Raw genomic sequence first — 15,052 nt, 5'->3', positions numbered from 1 at the left:
TGGAGGACCGCTTCAACCCAAGAGTTCGAGTCTACACTGAGCTATCATGGCCACTGTACTCCAGCCTGGGCGTAGTGTAGACCCAGTGCTATACTCAGTGTAGACTCTGTCCTAAAATAAATAAGTAAATAAAAACTATTTTTTTTTTTTTTTTGAGACGGAGTCTCGCTCTGTTGCCCAGGCTGGAGTGCAGTGGCCGGATCTCAGCTCACTGCAAGCTCCGCCTCCCGGGTTCACGCCATTCTCCTGCCTCAGCCTCCCGAGTAGCTGGGACTACAGGCGCCCGCCACCTCGCCCGGCTAGTTTTTTGTATTTTTTAGTAGAGACGGGGTTTCACCATGTTAGCCAGGATGGTCTCATCTCCTGACCTCGTGATCCACCCGTCTCAGCCTCCCAAAGTGCTGGGATTACAGGCTTGAGCCACCGCGCCCGGCAATAAAAACTAATGTTAACAATTTAATTTAAAAGGCCTGGAATTCTCTGTGAAGACGATGCAAGTTAAAATGTGAAATGCAAAGCCCTGCCTGCGCAGCATGTGCGATTTCATGCTGACGACCCACGGAACAGAATAGAAATCTTCTCCCTTTCCATCATCATCTCTATCTCCAGCACGGGAGAAAGATGTAGGCTGGGAGGTTAAGCCCGTCTACTCTTTTCACGTTCTTCTGCCTGCTTTTATTCTGACTGCTGGCAGCTGATTGTGCCCACCCCAATTGAAGTGGGTCTGCCTTTCCCAGTCCACTGAGTCATCTCTAGAGTGCTCATCTCTAGAGAGTTTCCGAGGGACAACGCCAAGTGCTTTGGAGGGTTAAGGCCAACCCTGGGAATCCGTGTTTACCTGGCCCAAGGTGGAACGACCGGGACATCTCCATCGGCGTCGCTCGGCGGCATCTCCGTCGGCATGGGCGATGGGTCCTGTCCCCGAGGATGTTAGGCCACCAACTGCTTTTTTTTTTTTGAGACGGAATCTCGCTCCGCCTCCCGGGTTCACGCCATTCTCCTGCCTCAGCCTCCTGAGCAGCTGGGACCACAGGCACCCACCACTACGCCTGCCTAATTTTTTGTATTTTTAGTAGAGATGGGGTTTCACCGTGTTAGCCAGGATGGTCTCGGTCTCCTGACCTCGTGATCCGCCCGTCTCGGCCTCCCAAAGTGCTGGGATTACAGGCTTGAGCCACCGCGCCCTGCAACTTATTCATAATTTATTCTGATTTCCTTAACTTTAACTCATGTTCTTTTCTGCAGGGAGCTGAAGGCCCATGGGACGTGACCAAGTTTATGGATTTTAATCTGGCAAACGTCTTGAAAACAGTGACTCTCTAGCTGGGGAACTCAATTTAGGACTCTTAGCAAGTACAAATCAAAGACTATCTGTAATCAATGGGTTAAGACATTCATTCATGCATAAGTTTTCACTGCACTTACATACAACTTTTCTTCACTTTCTGAGAAGGGCACAGCATTTTTAGCTTTCAATTTAACAAATACCATTTAATTAGGTTTAAAGTTCTCCTTTAAAGGGTAATGTGTGGTTTTACATGCCTAGCTTTTAATTACTCTGTAACTAATTCACGGGCCCTCTGTGATCGCTCTCCCTTCAGACGTTACTACTTTACTGAAATTGAATTTGGAAAGCTATGTCAGGGGTAGAAGAGAGATAACAACAGCGGTCATTATTAGAAAAGAGGTTTTTCAAATTCTTACATTTTACTTAAATATTAGCAGAGAATCATATAGCCTGCGACATAACATATGAAATTTTGCTATGGGCTGCCCGCAGAGCCAGAGGGCAGCGGTGCAGGTCCTGGGAGGCAACCACGTTGTACTTGCTTAGGCTTTGCCTGTGTCTGCACCGGTCCCTCCCTCCTTTGCCAGGGGGATGCTGCCAGCCTGGGCGGACCTTGTTGGTTTGGTCGCCAGGAGCTTTTCTGTTGCTGAGCCTTCTCCTCCACCTACTGCCTGCTTGGCTGAGCAGTTTCGGCTTCTAATGCGTTTTTTGTTATCTTTTTATAAACATACACCTGATTGTCTTGCCGATTTTGCATTACTGAGCAGGTTAAGAGCTCTCCTTCTAATGCTGCCTACTTAACACAGGGACTGATAGCTGTAGCAATCCTCTGTCCTTTGCCCTATCTGTTGGAGGAGGAGGCTTAGGTAAGACTTCCACTTCCTCTTTGTTATTTTGGCCCGATGATACTGGGGCTGAGGGAAGAGGAGTTGATAAGGCAAGTTATCAACTCTCCTTCCTCTTTTTAGGCTCTTCTGTGTGTAACTGAGCCAAGGCTGATCTAATTAAAGCCCATAACATTAAAGATTTTACTGGGATCTGATGCCTTTGCACCTGATGTTGTTTAAGATTTCTCCCCACTTGCTCCCAGAGTTCTACAACTAGTGTTCCTTCCTCCAGGAACCACAGGCTTTGTACTCAGTTATTGACCACACTCGTTTTTAATTCCTTAAACAACTTAAATTCTAGCGGAGTGTGTTCATGAATAAACTGCTGTGGATTGTTTGGATCAGGCCTTATGGAAACAGGAAAAGCACAAGGTCTTAAGGGCTCTCCAGCTATGACAGCAGAGCATAAAATTCTTTGTATTGGGGTCTCTTATTTCTGCCACCAAATGAGGTGGTACAAATGTTTCTGCAATTGGAGGAGGCAGTATAGGCCAATTTTTACCCTCCTCCTGTTTTTCTATTTTCAGTTGGAGGTGTGGGTAGAACAACATATTCTTTCAGATTTTTAGATTCAGCCTGCTGTCCCACAGAGTAAGAAGAAGATAATGGCAGAAGTACAGTACAAACTGAACTCCAAGTGGAAAAAACTGAAGAATCAACTTTGAAACCTTTTTGATGAGCCTGTTTTAATCCTTCGCCTGCTCTATCCCAGTTTTCCACATCAAGAGTGCCTCCCTGTGGAACCATGGGTTATGTGTAATAACCTTTTGTGGCTTCTGCAGGAGGTTAGTTAGTGCCTGTGAATTAACCTGAGCTCCAGACTGCCTCGACAGAACTTTAAGCAACTGCAAATAATGTTTTTCTTCAATAGACAAATTATTCCCCTTGTTTCCTGATTCAGAAAACTTCCCGTTCCCAGTACTTCTTTAAAGCACTGTTCCCAGTACCTCTTTAGGACACTGACCTTATATCCACAGCTGAGAGACTCGTCCTGGGGTCTCCGTTCGCCTTGTCAATTTCAGTTCTTCTGCTCCAGCAGACCTTCTTCATTCACATCCCGGAAGTCTCAAGTTTGAATGCCACTGTCGCCATGCAGGGTGCCACTTCGTGAGGCCACTTATAAAGCACCCAATTTTGTCCCTGTTCAGGTGCCACTTGTAACCTGCATGTACTTAGGGGGACTGAACGAAGGGGGCGAATGCAGGAATAAAAGACAGGAGAGTATATTTGCCTCTAGGGGACAAGGGCTCTGAGCTTTACACAGCCCCCCATATTTATTAGGTAAAAGAGATAGTGAGGGCCGGGAGCGGAGGCTCAAGCCTGTAATCCCAGCACTTTGGGAGGCCGAGACGGGCGGATCACGAGGTCAGGAGATCGAGACCATCCTGACTAACACGGTGAAACCCCATCTCTACTAAAAAATACAAAAAACTAGCCGGGCGAGGTGGCGGGCGCCTGTAGTCCCAGCTACTCGGGAGGCTGAGGCAGGAGAATGGCATCAACCCGGGAGGCGGAGCTTGCAGTGAGCTGAGATCCGGCCACTGCACTCCAGCCTGGGCAACAGAGCGAGACTCCATCTCAAAAAAAAAAAAAAAAAAAAAAGAGATAGTGAGAAAGTGGGGATGACTGTTGGGTAATTGTCAGTCAGCCCTTTGGGTCACAGCAGGCTTGCAAGACTGCGTCCTTTGAATAATAGGCGCTAGATTTCTCATTAGATAACTTCAAGGAGCCCGGTGCCAGGAAGTGATGTTCCTCAGCAAACCTTTTGGTGGCAGGGAAGTTTGAGTTTGCCCACATCCTGCATTAATGATAAACACTTTGCTGTTTGATCATACAGCCTCCAGTGGAATTCTGAGTTGGTCACATCCCATGGGCCTTCAGCCCCCTGCACTTTTCTCTGCCTGGATCCTGTCCAGGCCACCACATTACTTTTAGCCATTATGTGTCTTTAGGCTCCCCTTGGCTCTAACAGATTCTCATACTCTTCTTGTTTTTTATAATCTGGTCAGCTTTGAGGAGTACTGGTTAGGTAGCAGGGCTGTCGATGTGGTATTGGGGGCAGCCACTCTATTGGGATTTGTCTGATGTTTCCCATGATTAGACAAAGGTTAGGGACATTGGGGAGAAAGACCAATGAGAAGTGCCATTTTTATTACATCCTATCAAAGGTGCGTACTATTAACATTACTTAATCCCCTGTGGATGTCGACCTTGATCACCTGTCTGAGGCTGTGTCTGTCAGGTTTCTCAGCTATAAAATTCCTCTCATTCTCTCCCTGCCATACTGTAGTGTTTAAAAGGAAGCAGCCCTGTGCAGCCTGCATTTGTGGAGTCGGGAGTTATGCGTATTCCACCTCCTTGGAGGCGGAGTGTCTACAAGAGTTATTTGGAATTCTTCTGCATAGGAGTTTGGTCTCTTCTCTCCCAATTATTTATTTAATCATTCATGTATATCAGAAAGTGCCATTTAATGTTTCAAACCATCAATTATTGACATCACATTCTTCCTTTTACTCTTAGTGCATTAATAGATCCTTCTTGGTCTCTTCATGGTAGCCCATTTGCCTTCCCATAATCTAGAAGGGGTCTAGAAGCATATGGTTCTCAGAGTCAGGAAAAAGATTTTGAGCAGAACTCAAGGAAGCAGAAGGTCCCGTGAGATGTACACTTTGCTGAGAGTCCCTCATGGCTCAGACCTCAGCATGTCCTGCACTCTCCACGTGAGCCCCTGTCTGCTTCCAGGGTCCATGGAAATAAAAAAGCCTCTTCCAAATACTGCACCAATGTCTTTGGAGTTGCTCACTAGACACTGTAATTGTTTCTGGTAATTGAGAACTGAGACAAATTATTAGAAAAAAATATTTTTGACTTTCCTAGCATGCACTGCCATTGTGGTAAAAGTAAACTAATAACTGGTTCTTCAGGGAGGTGAGGTCGCAGAATCACAAACCTTTATCTCAGGGCCTGGCTGTCTCCCTCTCTGAGATATACTGGCTGTTATAACGTTCACACTGAGCCCACCGTCCTGGGAGCAGAAAGGAGTCTGGTGAGTATTTTCTATTTTATTCTGAGAGACGCATCTGTGAAGGGAAGGAGGCCTTCAGGAATCTGGAGAAGTGCTTATGTCAGAAAATTCTTCATAAAAACTGGTCCAGCTGGGTGTGGTGGCTCACGCCTGTAATCCTAGCACTTTGGGAGGCCGCAGCAGGTGGATCACGAGGTCAAGAGATAGAGACTATCCTGGCAAACATGGTGAAACCCCGTCTCTATTAAAAATACAAAAATTAGCTGGGCATGGTGGTGCATGCCTATAGTCCCAGCCACTCAGAAGGCTGAGGCAGGAGAATCACTTGAACCCAGGAGGTGGAGGTTGCAGTGAGTTGAGATCAACCACTGCACTCCAGCATAGGCGACAGAGTGAGACTCCATCTCAAAAAAAAAAAAAAAAAAAAAAAAAAGAAAAGAAATTAAAACTGGTCTAGAGCTACATCCCAATGAGTTGTTGAATGTTGCAATAATTTCTGGAGCATCTGGTCCTCCCGTCTATACAAATCCCTGATGCCTATGACAGTAATTTAATGTAATCCACACTTGTGGTGATGGTTGATGTTTTATTGTATACTATCATCTGATACTTAAATCACACTGCAATTGTAGTTGTGAAGTTTATCCAGCCTACAAAAATTACAAACACGATTTTCAGGATAATAGAGGTGTCAGTATAAGGCCACTTTTCATGTCATGATGAATGAATATAACTATGTGACAATTATATCAAAAAACTGAATGTCTGAGAGGCAATGGCTACAATATAAATAACTTATTTTTTTTCTGAAAGGTGGGCATATTATATGCTTTATGGATTCAGTACTATCCACAGAAAATAACTGTGGTCTGCTGAGTATAGTGAAACTGTTATCCCTCTTGGTCTTAGTCAATATCTGTTTATAGAAAAGTTAGCACTATGATGAGTTTCAGATGAAAAAAAATCTGGAAATTGGCAGTTTGCAAGTTCAGATGTATCTTGTGATAGTTCTCTGTTAAAAAGAAAAGAAAAAACAACTGGTGGATGGGTGTGGTGGCTCATGCCTGCAATCCCAGCATTTTGGGAGACCAAGGTCAGCGGCTCCCTTGAGCCCAGGAGTTCTAAACCAGCCTGGCAACATAGTAACACTCTGTCTCTACTAAATAAATATTAGCCAGGTATGGTGGTGCAAGGCAGTGGTCCCTGCTACTTGGGAGTCTGGGAGGTTGAAGCAACAGTGAATTGTGTTTATGCCACTGTACTCCAGTTTGGGCCACGGAGCAAGACCCCGTCTCAAAAAATCTAGATGCCACTTTTAGTGTTTGTCTTGTCTTCAATTTTTTTTTTTTTTTTTTGAGATGGAGTCTCACTCTGTCGCTGAGGCTGGAGTGCAGTGGCATGATCTCGACTCACTGCAACCTCTGTCTGCTGGGTTCAAGCGATTCTCCTGCCTCAGCCTCCTGAGTAGCTGGGATTACAGACACCTGCCAACATGGCTGGCTAATTTTTTTTGTATTTTTAGTAGAGATAGGGTTTTGCTATGTTAGTCAGACTGGTTTTGAATTCCTGACCTCGTGATCTGCCCGCCTCGGCCTCCCAAAGTACTGGGATTACAGGTGTGAGCCACTGCCCCCAGCCCAGTCAATTTCAGTAATTACATTATTCCTAAATTAAATGTGCCTGCATTATTAATCCATTATATGATATGTAATCAGTAATAATTTAACCTCAGTCTTACAGTAGTTTGTCTCTTAACATGTTTCAGAAACCCATTACTTATCCTACCATATTATGGTATAAAGATCTCCATCACTTTAAAATGACAAAAGACATCAGTAAAAATAAGTAGTCATGCACCACAGAATGATGTCTTGGTCAACTACTGACCACATATACAATGGTGGTACCATAAGATTACAATAGAGCTGAAAAATTCCTAATTCCTAGTGATGCTGTAGCCATGGTAACATCACAGCACACTTTATTTTTAAAAAATAAATTTAATGTAGCCTAAGTGTACAGTTTTTGTTTTTTTTTTTTTTTGAGACAGAGTCTTGCTCTGTTGCCCAGGCTGGAGTGCAATGTCGTGATCTCGGCTCACTGCAACCTCCACCTTCCGGATTCAAGCGATTCTCCCACCTCAGCCTCCTGAGGATCTGAGAGAACAGGCGTGTGCCACCACGCCAGGCTAATTTTTTTGTAATCTTAGTATTGACGAGATTTCACCATGTTTGTCAGGCTTGTCTCAAACTCCTGACCTTGTGATCTGTCCGCCTCGGCCTCCCAGTGTTGGGATTACAGGCGTGAGCCACCGCGCCCAGCTGTGTAGTGTTTTTAAAGCCTACAGTAGTGTGGAGTATGTCCTAGGCCTCTACATTCACTCACCACTCCTCACTGTCTCACCCAGAGTAACTTCCAGTTCTGGAAGCTCCACTCATGGTAAGTGCCCTAAACAGGTGCACTTTCTTTCTATCTTTTATATGGCATTTAATGTGTGGTGATCTTGGCTCACCGCAACCTCATCTCCTGGGTTCAAGCAATTCTCCTGCCTCAGGCTCCCAAGTAGCTGGGATTACAGGTATGCACCACCACGCCTGGCTAATTTTGTACTTTTAGCAGAGACGGGGTTTCTCCATCTTGATCACGCTGGTCTTGAACTCCCGACCTCAGGTGATGTGCCTACCTCAGCCTCCAAAAATGATGGGATTATAGGCATGAGCCACCATGCTTGGCCTGATATGGTATTCTTATGGTAACTTTTCTGTGTATAGACACAGAAATGCCATTTTATTACAATTGCCTACAGTATTCAGTAGTGTAACCTGCTGTACAGGTTTATAGCACTGTGCCTGTCAGGAACAGGGTTTGCTGCACACAGTAAGTATGATGACTGATACACAGTTTTGTTATTCTCTGCTCACCTCCATGCTGTCTAAATCAAACAATATTTAACCTGAAAAGGCAATGTCCTTCTTCCAGGAAACTGGATAGAAATGCTCCTCAGCTAACAAAGTCAGCCCTGTCATCCTAGTGATTCTTTCCCAGAGACCACAGTGAAAGGCCTATAGGAAAAGCACATAATGAGAGTTCTAAGTTTAGGCTGAAAGTCATAAAGAGTAAAGTAGCCTTTCCAAAACACCCAAGGGATTAAATATTTTAATAACCTGAATAAAAATCGCAATTTCCACATGTCCTTGCATCATGAGGCTTGGTATCTTTCAGCTTGTAATTTTTCTGCAACATGCTATGTCATATATTAATACAGAAGTACTAGAGACTGAGTTATTTCTTCCATAAATGCTCAAAGCTCTCATGTTCGATAGTAATGGTCCTTGATGAATACCCTTTGCATCCACAATCCACAATCTTTTTTTTGAGACGGAGTCTCGCTCTGTCGCCCAGGCTGGAGTGCAGTGGCCGGATCTCAGCTCACTGCAAGCTCCGCCTCCCGGGTTCACGCCATTCTCCTGCCTCAGCCTCCCGAGTAGCTGGGACTACAGGCGCCCACCACCTCGCCCGGCTAGTTTTTTGTAGTTTTAGTAGAGACGGGGTTTCACTGTGTTCACCAGGATGGTCTCGATCTCCTGACCTCGTGATCCACCCGTCTCGGCCTCCCAAAGTGCTGGGATTACAGGCTTGAGCCACCGTGCCCGGCCTCACAATCCACAATCTATCTTTATGGTTTGCTTTTCTTTTTTGAGACAGAGTCCCACTCTGTTTCCCAGGCTGGAATGCAATGGCCCCAATCTTGGCTCACTGCAACTTCCACCTCCCGGGTTCAAGTTATTCTCCTGCCTCAGCCACCCCAGTAGCTAGGATTACAGGCTCATTCCACCATGCCCAGCTAATTTTTGTGTTTTTAGTAGAGATGGGGTTTCACCATGTTGGCCAGGTTGGTCTTGACCTCAAGTGATTCTGACCTCAAGTGATCCGCCCACCTTGGCCTCCCAAAGTGCTGGGATTACAGGCGTGAGCCACCGTGTCCGGCCTATGGTTTCCTCAAAGATATATGTGTTGACGTCCAGTGACTTGGTAGGGCTGGATAAAGCCTGTGTCACATACATTTATATGATTTCCCTCTAGTACAACACTCTGATACTGATTAATATCAGAACTCATAATAAAGAGTTTGCCATACTCTGTAAGGACTCTCGTGAATGAATCATCTGATGCTGTGGAAGGTGTGAATTGTGATTAAAGACCTTAACACGCATGTTGCATTTGTAAGGTTGCTCTCCAGCATGGAGTCTGTGATGATTTGCAAGGTTTGAAATCTGAGTAAAGACCTTGCCACAGTTTTTTTTTTTTTTTGAGACAGTCTCACTTTGTCGCCCAGACTGGCACACAGTGGCTTGATCTCTACTCACTACAGCCTCTGCCTCCCAGGTTCAAGCGATTCTCCTGCCTCAGCTCCTGAGTAGCTGGGATTACAGGTGCAGGCCACCACGACCAGCTAATTTTTGTATTTTTAGTAGAGACGGGTTTTCGCCATGCTGGCCAGGCTGGTCTTGAGCTCCTGACCTCAGGTGATCCATCTACCTTGGTCTCCCAATGTGCTGGGATTACAGGTGTGAGCCACTGTGCCCAGCCCCACATCCATTACAACTGTAAGGTAGGTTTCTCTGCATTACAGATTATCTGATGAATATTAAGACTTGAAGGCACACTAAATGTTTTGCTACATACATTTGTAAGGTTTCTGTGCAATATAAATTCCTTGATGTTTTACAAGGTGTGAAATTTATTTTTTTTCATGTTTTATTTTAGGTTCAAGGAGTATGTGTACATCGGTCAACTGCATGTTGCAGGAGTTTGGTGTACAGTTAATTTTGTCACCAGGTAATCAGTATAATTATAATACTCAACAGGTATTCAATCTTCATGCTCTTCCCAACCTCCACCCGTAAGCCCCAGTGTCTACTGTTCCCTTGAGTCCATGTGTAATCAATGTTTAGCTCCCACTTATAAGTGAGAACATGGGGTATTTTGTTTTCTGTTCCTGCATTAATTCACTTAGGATAAGAGCCTCAGCTCCATCCATACTGCTGTAAAGGACACAATCTTGTTCCTTTTTATGGCTGCATAGTATTCCATAGTGTATATGTACCACATTTTCTTTATCTGGTCTACTGTTGATGGGCATTTACGTTGATTCCACGTCTTTGCTATTGTGAATAGTGCTGCATGAACATACACGTGTTTGTCTTTATGGCAGAATGATTATATTCCTTTAGGTATACACCCAGTAACAGGATGCTGGGTTGAATGCTATGTGCTTTTAAGTCTTTGAGAAATCGCTGCACTGCTTTCCACAATGGCTGAATTAATTTACATTCCCACCAGCAGTGTATAAGCATTTCCTTTTCTCTGCAGCCTCATTAGCATCTATGTTTTGATTTTTTAATAATGCCCATTCTGATAAAACCCATTCAGACAGGTCTGAGATGGCATCTCATTGTGGCTTTGAGTGCATTTCCTTAATGATTAGCAATATTAATCATTTTTTATATGCTTATTGCCACATGTATGTCTTCTTTTGAGAAACATCTATTCATGTGCTTTGCCCAGCTTTTAATGGGGTTGTTTTTTCATTGTTGATTTGAGTTCTTTATAAGAGATTCTGGATTAGATATTTGTCAGATGCAATTTGTAAACATTTTCTCCCATTCTGTAGTCTGTTTACTCTGTTAATAGCTTCTTTCACTGTGCAGAAGTTATTTAGTTTAATTAGGTCTCACTTGTCAATTTTTGTTTTTGTTACAATTGCTTTGGGGTCTTCATCATTAAGTCTTTTCCAGTGCTTAAGTCCAAAATGGCATTTCCTGGGTTTTCTTCTAGGGATTTAATAGTTTTAGGTTTTATATTTAAGTCTTTACTCCATCTTGAGTTGATTTTTGTATATCGTGAAGGACAGGGGTCCAGTTTCAATGTTCTGCATATGGCTAGCCAGTTATGCCAGCACCACTTATTGAATGAAGTTCTTATTTCATTGCTTGTCAGCTTTGTTGAGGATCACATGATATATGCCTCTATTTCTGGGTTCTCTTACCTGTTCCATTGATCTATGTTTCTTTTTGTACCAGTACCATGCTGTTTTAGTTACTGTAGCCTTGTAGTATGGTTTGAAGTTGGGTAGTGTGATACCTCAAACTTTGCTCTTTTTGCTTAGGATTGCTTTTACTATTTAGGTTGGGCTTTTGTGGTTCCAAATAAATTTTAGAATGTTTTCTTCTAATTCTGTGAAAAATGCCATTGGTAGTTTGACAGAAATAGTATTGACACTGTAAATTGCTTTGGGCAGTATTTTAACAATATTGATTCTTCCTATCCATGAGCATGGGCTATTTTTCAGTTTGTATTGTTTCTGATTTCTTTGAGCACTGCTTTGTAATTCTCATTGCAGAAATCTTTCACGTACCTGGTTGGCTGTATTCCTAGGTATTTATACTTTTTACAAAAAGCTACAGCTACTGTGAATGGGAATCCATTATTGATTTGGCTCATAGTTGGACATTACTGGTGTATAGAAATGCAACTAATTTTTGTACATAGCTTTTGTATCCTGAAACTTTTTTGAAGTTGTTTATCAGATCTTAGGAGCCTTTGGGCAGAGACTACAGGTTTTCTAAATATGGAATTATGTCTCCTGCAAGAGAAACTGACTTCCTCTCTTCGTATTTTTATATGCCTTTTATTTCTTTATCTTGCCTGACCACTAAGCTTAGGACTTCCAGTACTATGTAGAATCAGAGTGGTGAGAGTAGTCATCCCTGTCGTGTTCCAGTTCTCAAGGACAATGCTTCCAGCTTTCACTCATTCAGTACTGTTTTGGCTGTGGGTCCATCATAGATGGTTCTTATTGAAGTATGTTCCCTCAATGTGTAATTTGTGGAGGGTTTTTAACATGAAGGGATGTTGAATTTTATTAAAACCCTTTCTGCATCTAAAGAGATGATCATGGTCATGTGGTTTTTGTTTTTAGTTCTGTGTATGTGATAAATCACATTTATTGATTTGTGTATACTGAACCAACCTTGCAGCCCAACACTAAAGCATGCTTGATTATGTTGGATTAGCTTTTTGATGTGCTGATGGATCTGGTTTACTAGTATTTTGTTGAGGATTTTTTCACCTATATTAATCAGGAATACCAGACTGAAGTTTTCTTTTTTCATTGTGTCTGTCAGGTTTTGGTATTAGAATGATGCTGGCCTCATAGAATCAGATAGGGAGGAGACCCTCTGCATCCACATTTTTGAACAGTTTCAGTAAGACTGGTAACAGCTTTTCTTTATACGTCCCGTAGGATTCAGCTATAAATCTGTCTGGTCCAGAGCTTTTTTGTTTGACAGGTTTTTAATTACTGATTCAATTTTGGAACTCATTATTTGTCTGTTCAGGGTTGCAATTTCTTCTTGGTTCAATCTTTGGGGGTTATATCTTTCCAGGAATTTATTAATTTCTTCTAGGTTTTCTAGTTTGTGTGCATACAGGTGTTTATAGTAATCTTTGAGGGTTTTTTGTATTTTTGTGGGGATGGTGGTAATGTCCCCTTTGTCATTTCTGATTGTGTTTTTTTAGATCTCCTTTTGCAAGGTGTGAAATTTTGTTGAAGACTTTTCCACACATTCATTACAATGGGGAAGTCTCTGCAGTATAAATTATCTAATGAATTATTAGAGAAACTTGTGTTTGAATACCTTGTCATATTCTTTGCATTTGCAAAATGTCTTTGTGGTATGGAATAAAATATGAGTAGTAACGCTTGAGTGCACACTAAATTTTTTTTTTTTTTTTTTTTTTTTTTTGAGATGGAGTCCCGCTGTCGCCCAGGCTGGAGTGCAGTGGCCAGATCTCAGCTCACTGCAAGCTCCGCACCCTGGGTTTACACCATTCTCCTGCCTCAGCCTCCCAAGTAGCTGGGACTACAGGCACCCGCCACCTCGCCCCGCTAGTTTTTTTTTTGTATTAATTAGTAGAGATGGGGTTTCACCGTGTTAGCCAGGATGGTCTCAATCTCCTGACCTTGTAATCCACTCGTCTCGGCCTCCCAAAGTGCTGGGATTACAGGCTTGAGCCACTGCGCCCGGCCCACACTAAATTCTTTGACATATTTGTTACATTTGTAGTTTCTTTTTTTTTTTTTTTTTTTGAGACGGAGTCTCGCTGTGTCTCCCAGGCTGGAGTGCAGTGGCGTGATCTCGGCTCACTGCAAGCTCCGCCTCCGGGGTTCACGCCATTCTCCCGCCTCAGCCTCCCAAGTAGCTGAGACTACAGGCACCCGCCACCACGCCCGGCTAGTTTTTTGTATTTTTAGTAGAGACGGGGTTTCACCATGTTAGCCAGGATAGTCTTGATCTCCTGACCTCGCGATCCACCCGCCTCGGCCTCCCAAAGTGCTGGGATTACAGGCTTGAGCCACCGCGCCCGGCCACATTTGTAGTTTCTATCCCATATGAATAGTCCAATGTTGTGCTAGGTATGAAATGCGACTAAAGGCCTTGCCACACTCACTACATTTGTAAGGTTTCTCTCCAGTATGAATTTTCCGATGTCGTGCAAGGTGTGCAATTCGATTGAAGACCTTGCCACATTCATTACATTTGTAAGGTCTTTCTCCAGTATGGATTCTCTGATGATTGGTTAGGGATAACTTGTGTCTGAATGCCTTGCCACATTCATTACATTTGTAAGGTTTCTCTCCAGTGTGGATTACAAGATGGGCTGAAAGGCCTGAATACTCACTAAATGCTTTACCACATTCATTACATTTGTAAGGCTTCTCTCCAGTATGAATTCTTCGATGTCGTGCAAGATTTGAAAGTTGATTAAATACTTTTCCACATTCATTACATTTGTAAGGTTTCTCTCCTGTATGAATTCTCCAATGTTGTGCTAGGTGTGAATTTTGAATAAAGACCTTACCACATTCATTACATTTGTAAGGTTTCTCTCCAGTATGAATTTTCTGATGTCGTACAAGGAGTGCAATTCTATAGAAGGCCTTGCCACATTCATCACATTTGTAAGGCTTCTCTCCAGTATATATTCTCCAATGATTTGCTAGAGATGATTTGTGACTGAAGCCCTTACCACATTCATTACATTTGTAAGGTTTCTCTTCAGCATGAATTCTTTGATGTCGTGCAAGGTAAGAATTATTGCTGAAGACTTTACCACATTCATTACATTCAAACGGCTTCTCTCTGGTATGAATTCTTTGATGTCGTGCAAAGTTTGAATTGTAACTAAAAACCTTGCCACAGTCATTACATTTGTAAGGCTTCTCTCCAGTATGAATTCTCCAATGTTCTGCAAGGTGTGAATTGCGACTAAAGACCTTGCCACATTCATTACATTTGTAAGGTTTCTCTGCAGTATGGATTACTTGATGTTTGGTAAGGCTGGAAGACACTCTAAAGACTTTGCTATGCTCATTACATTCATAAGGTTTTTCCCCAATGTGTTCTTTCTGTTCTTGTGGGAGAAATGAAGAATCATCAAAATCATTCCTATTAAAAATGGGGGTTTTGACACTGGAAGAAATTTCTTGAAGAGAGGAAACAGAGGAACTGTGGTTGATAAAGTTTTCAACTTGATTACATCCATTTATTACCCTTTCATCTGGAAATAGCTCCAGTTCAGACAGATGTAAATGAAAGGATACTCCAAGTTGTTTTTTAATTGGTTTGTCTTTGGCATTGCTTCCCAAGGCGTAGCTGCTCCCTAGGAAAGCAAGAAAAGAGTAAAATTCAGACCCCATAATTCTGGCATGTTTAGAGTCTGATGAAAAAACTAGAATCTGCCTCATCTGACTCAGACATTGGAAGAAATATCAGCACACTCTGTACA

At 42.9% G+C, this 15,052-nt stretch overlaps 1 protein-coding gene across 23 annotated transcripts in view; it reads right to left on the bottom strand.

Annotated features, from left to right (window-relative positions):
- Window positions 1-9,940: 9,940 nt before the first annotated feature.
- The window catches only part of ZNF480 (zinc finger protein 480), a 28,161-nt gene continuing 23,049 nt past the window's right edge, over window positions 9,941-15,052 (bottom strand). For all 23 annotated transcript variants that reach the window (XM_065535861.2, XM_065535853.2, XM_065535862.2 and 20 more), the window contains one exon: window positions 9,941-14,926. In XM_065535861.2, coding sequence (XP_065391933.1) covers window positions 13,647-14,926 — 1,280 coding nt within the window. In that variant the 3' untranslated portion in view covers window positions 9,941-13,646. The remainder of the gene's footprint in view (window positions 14,927-15,052) is intronic.

The sequence above is a fragment of the Macaca fascicularis genome, chromosome 19, assembly GCF_037993035.2.
Source record: "Macaca fascicularis isolate 582-1 chromosome 19, T2T-MFA8v1.1".
Lineage (NCBI taxonomy): Eukaryota > Metazoa > Chordata > Mammalia > Primates > Cercopithecidae > Macaca > Macaca fascicularis.
The sequence above is the reverse complement of the archived record's forward strand: the minus strand, read 5'-3'. Positions and strand labels throughout refer to the sequence as shown.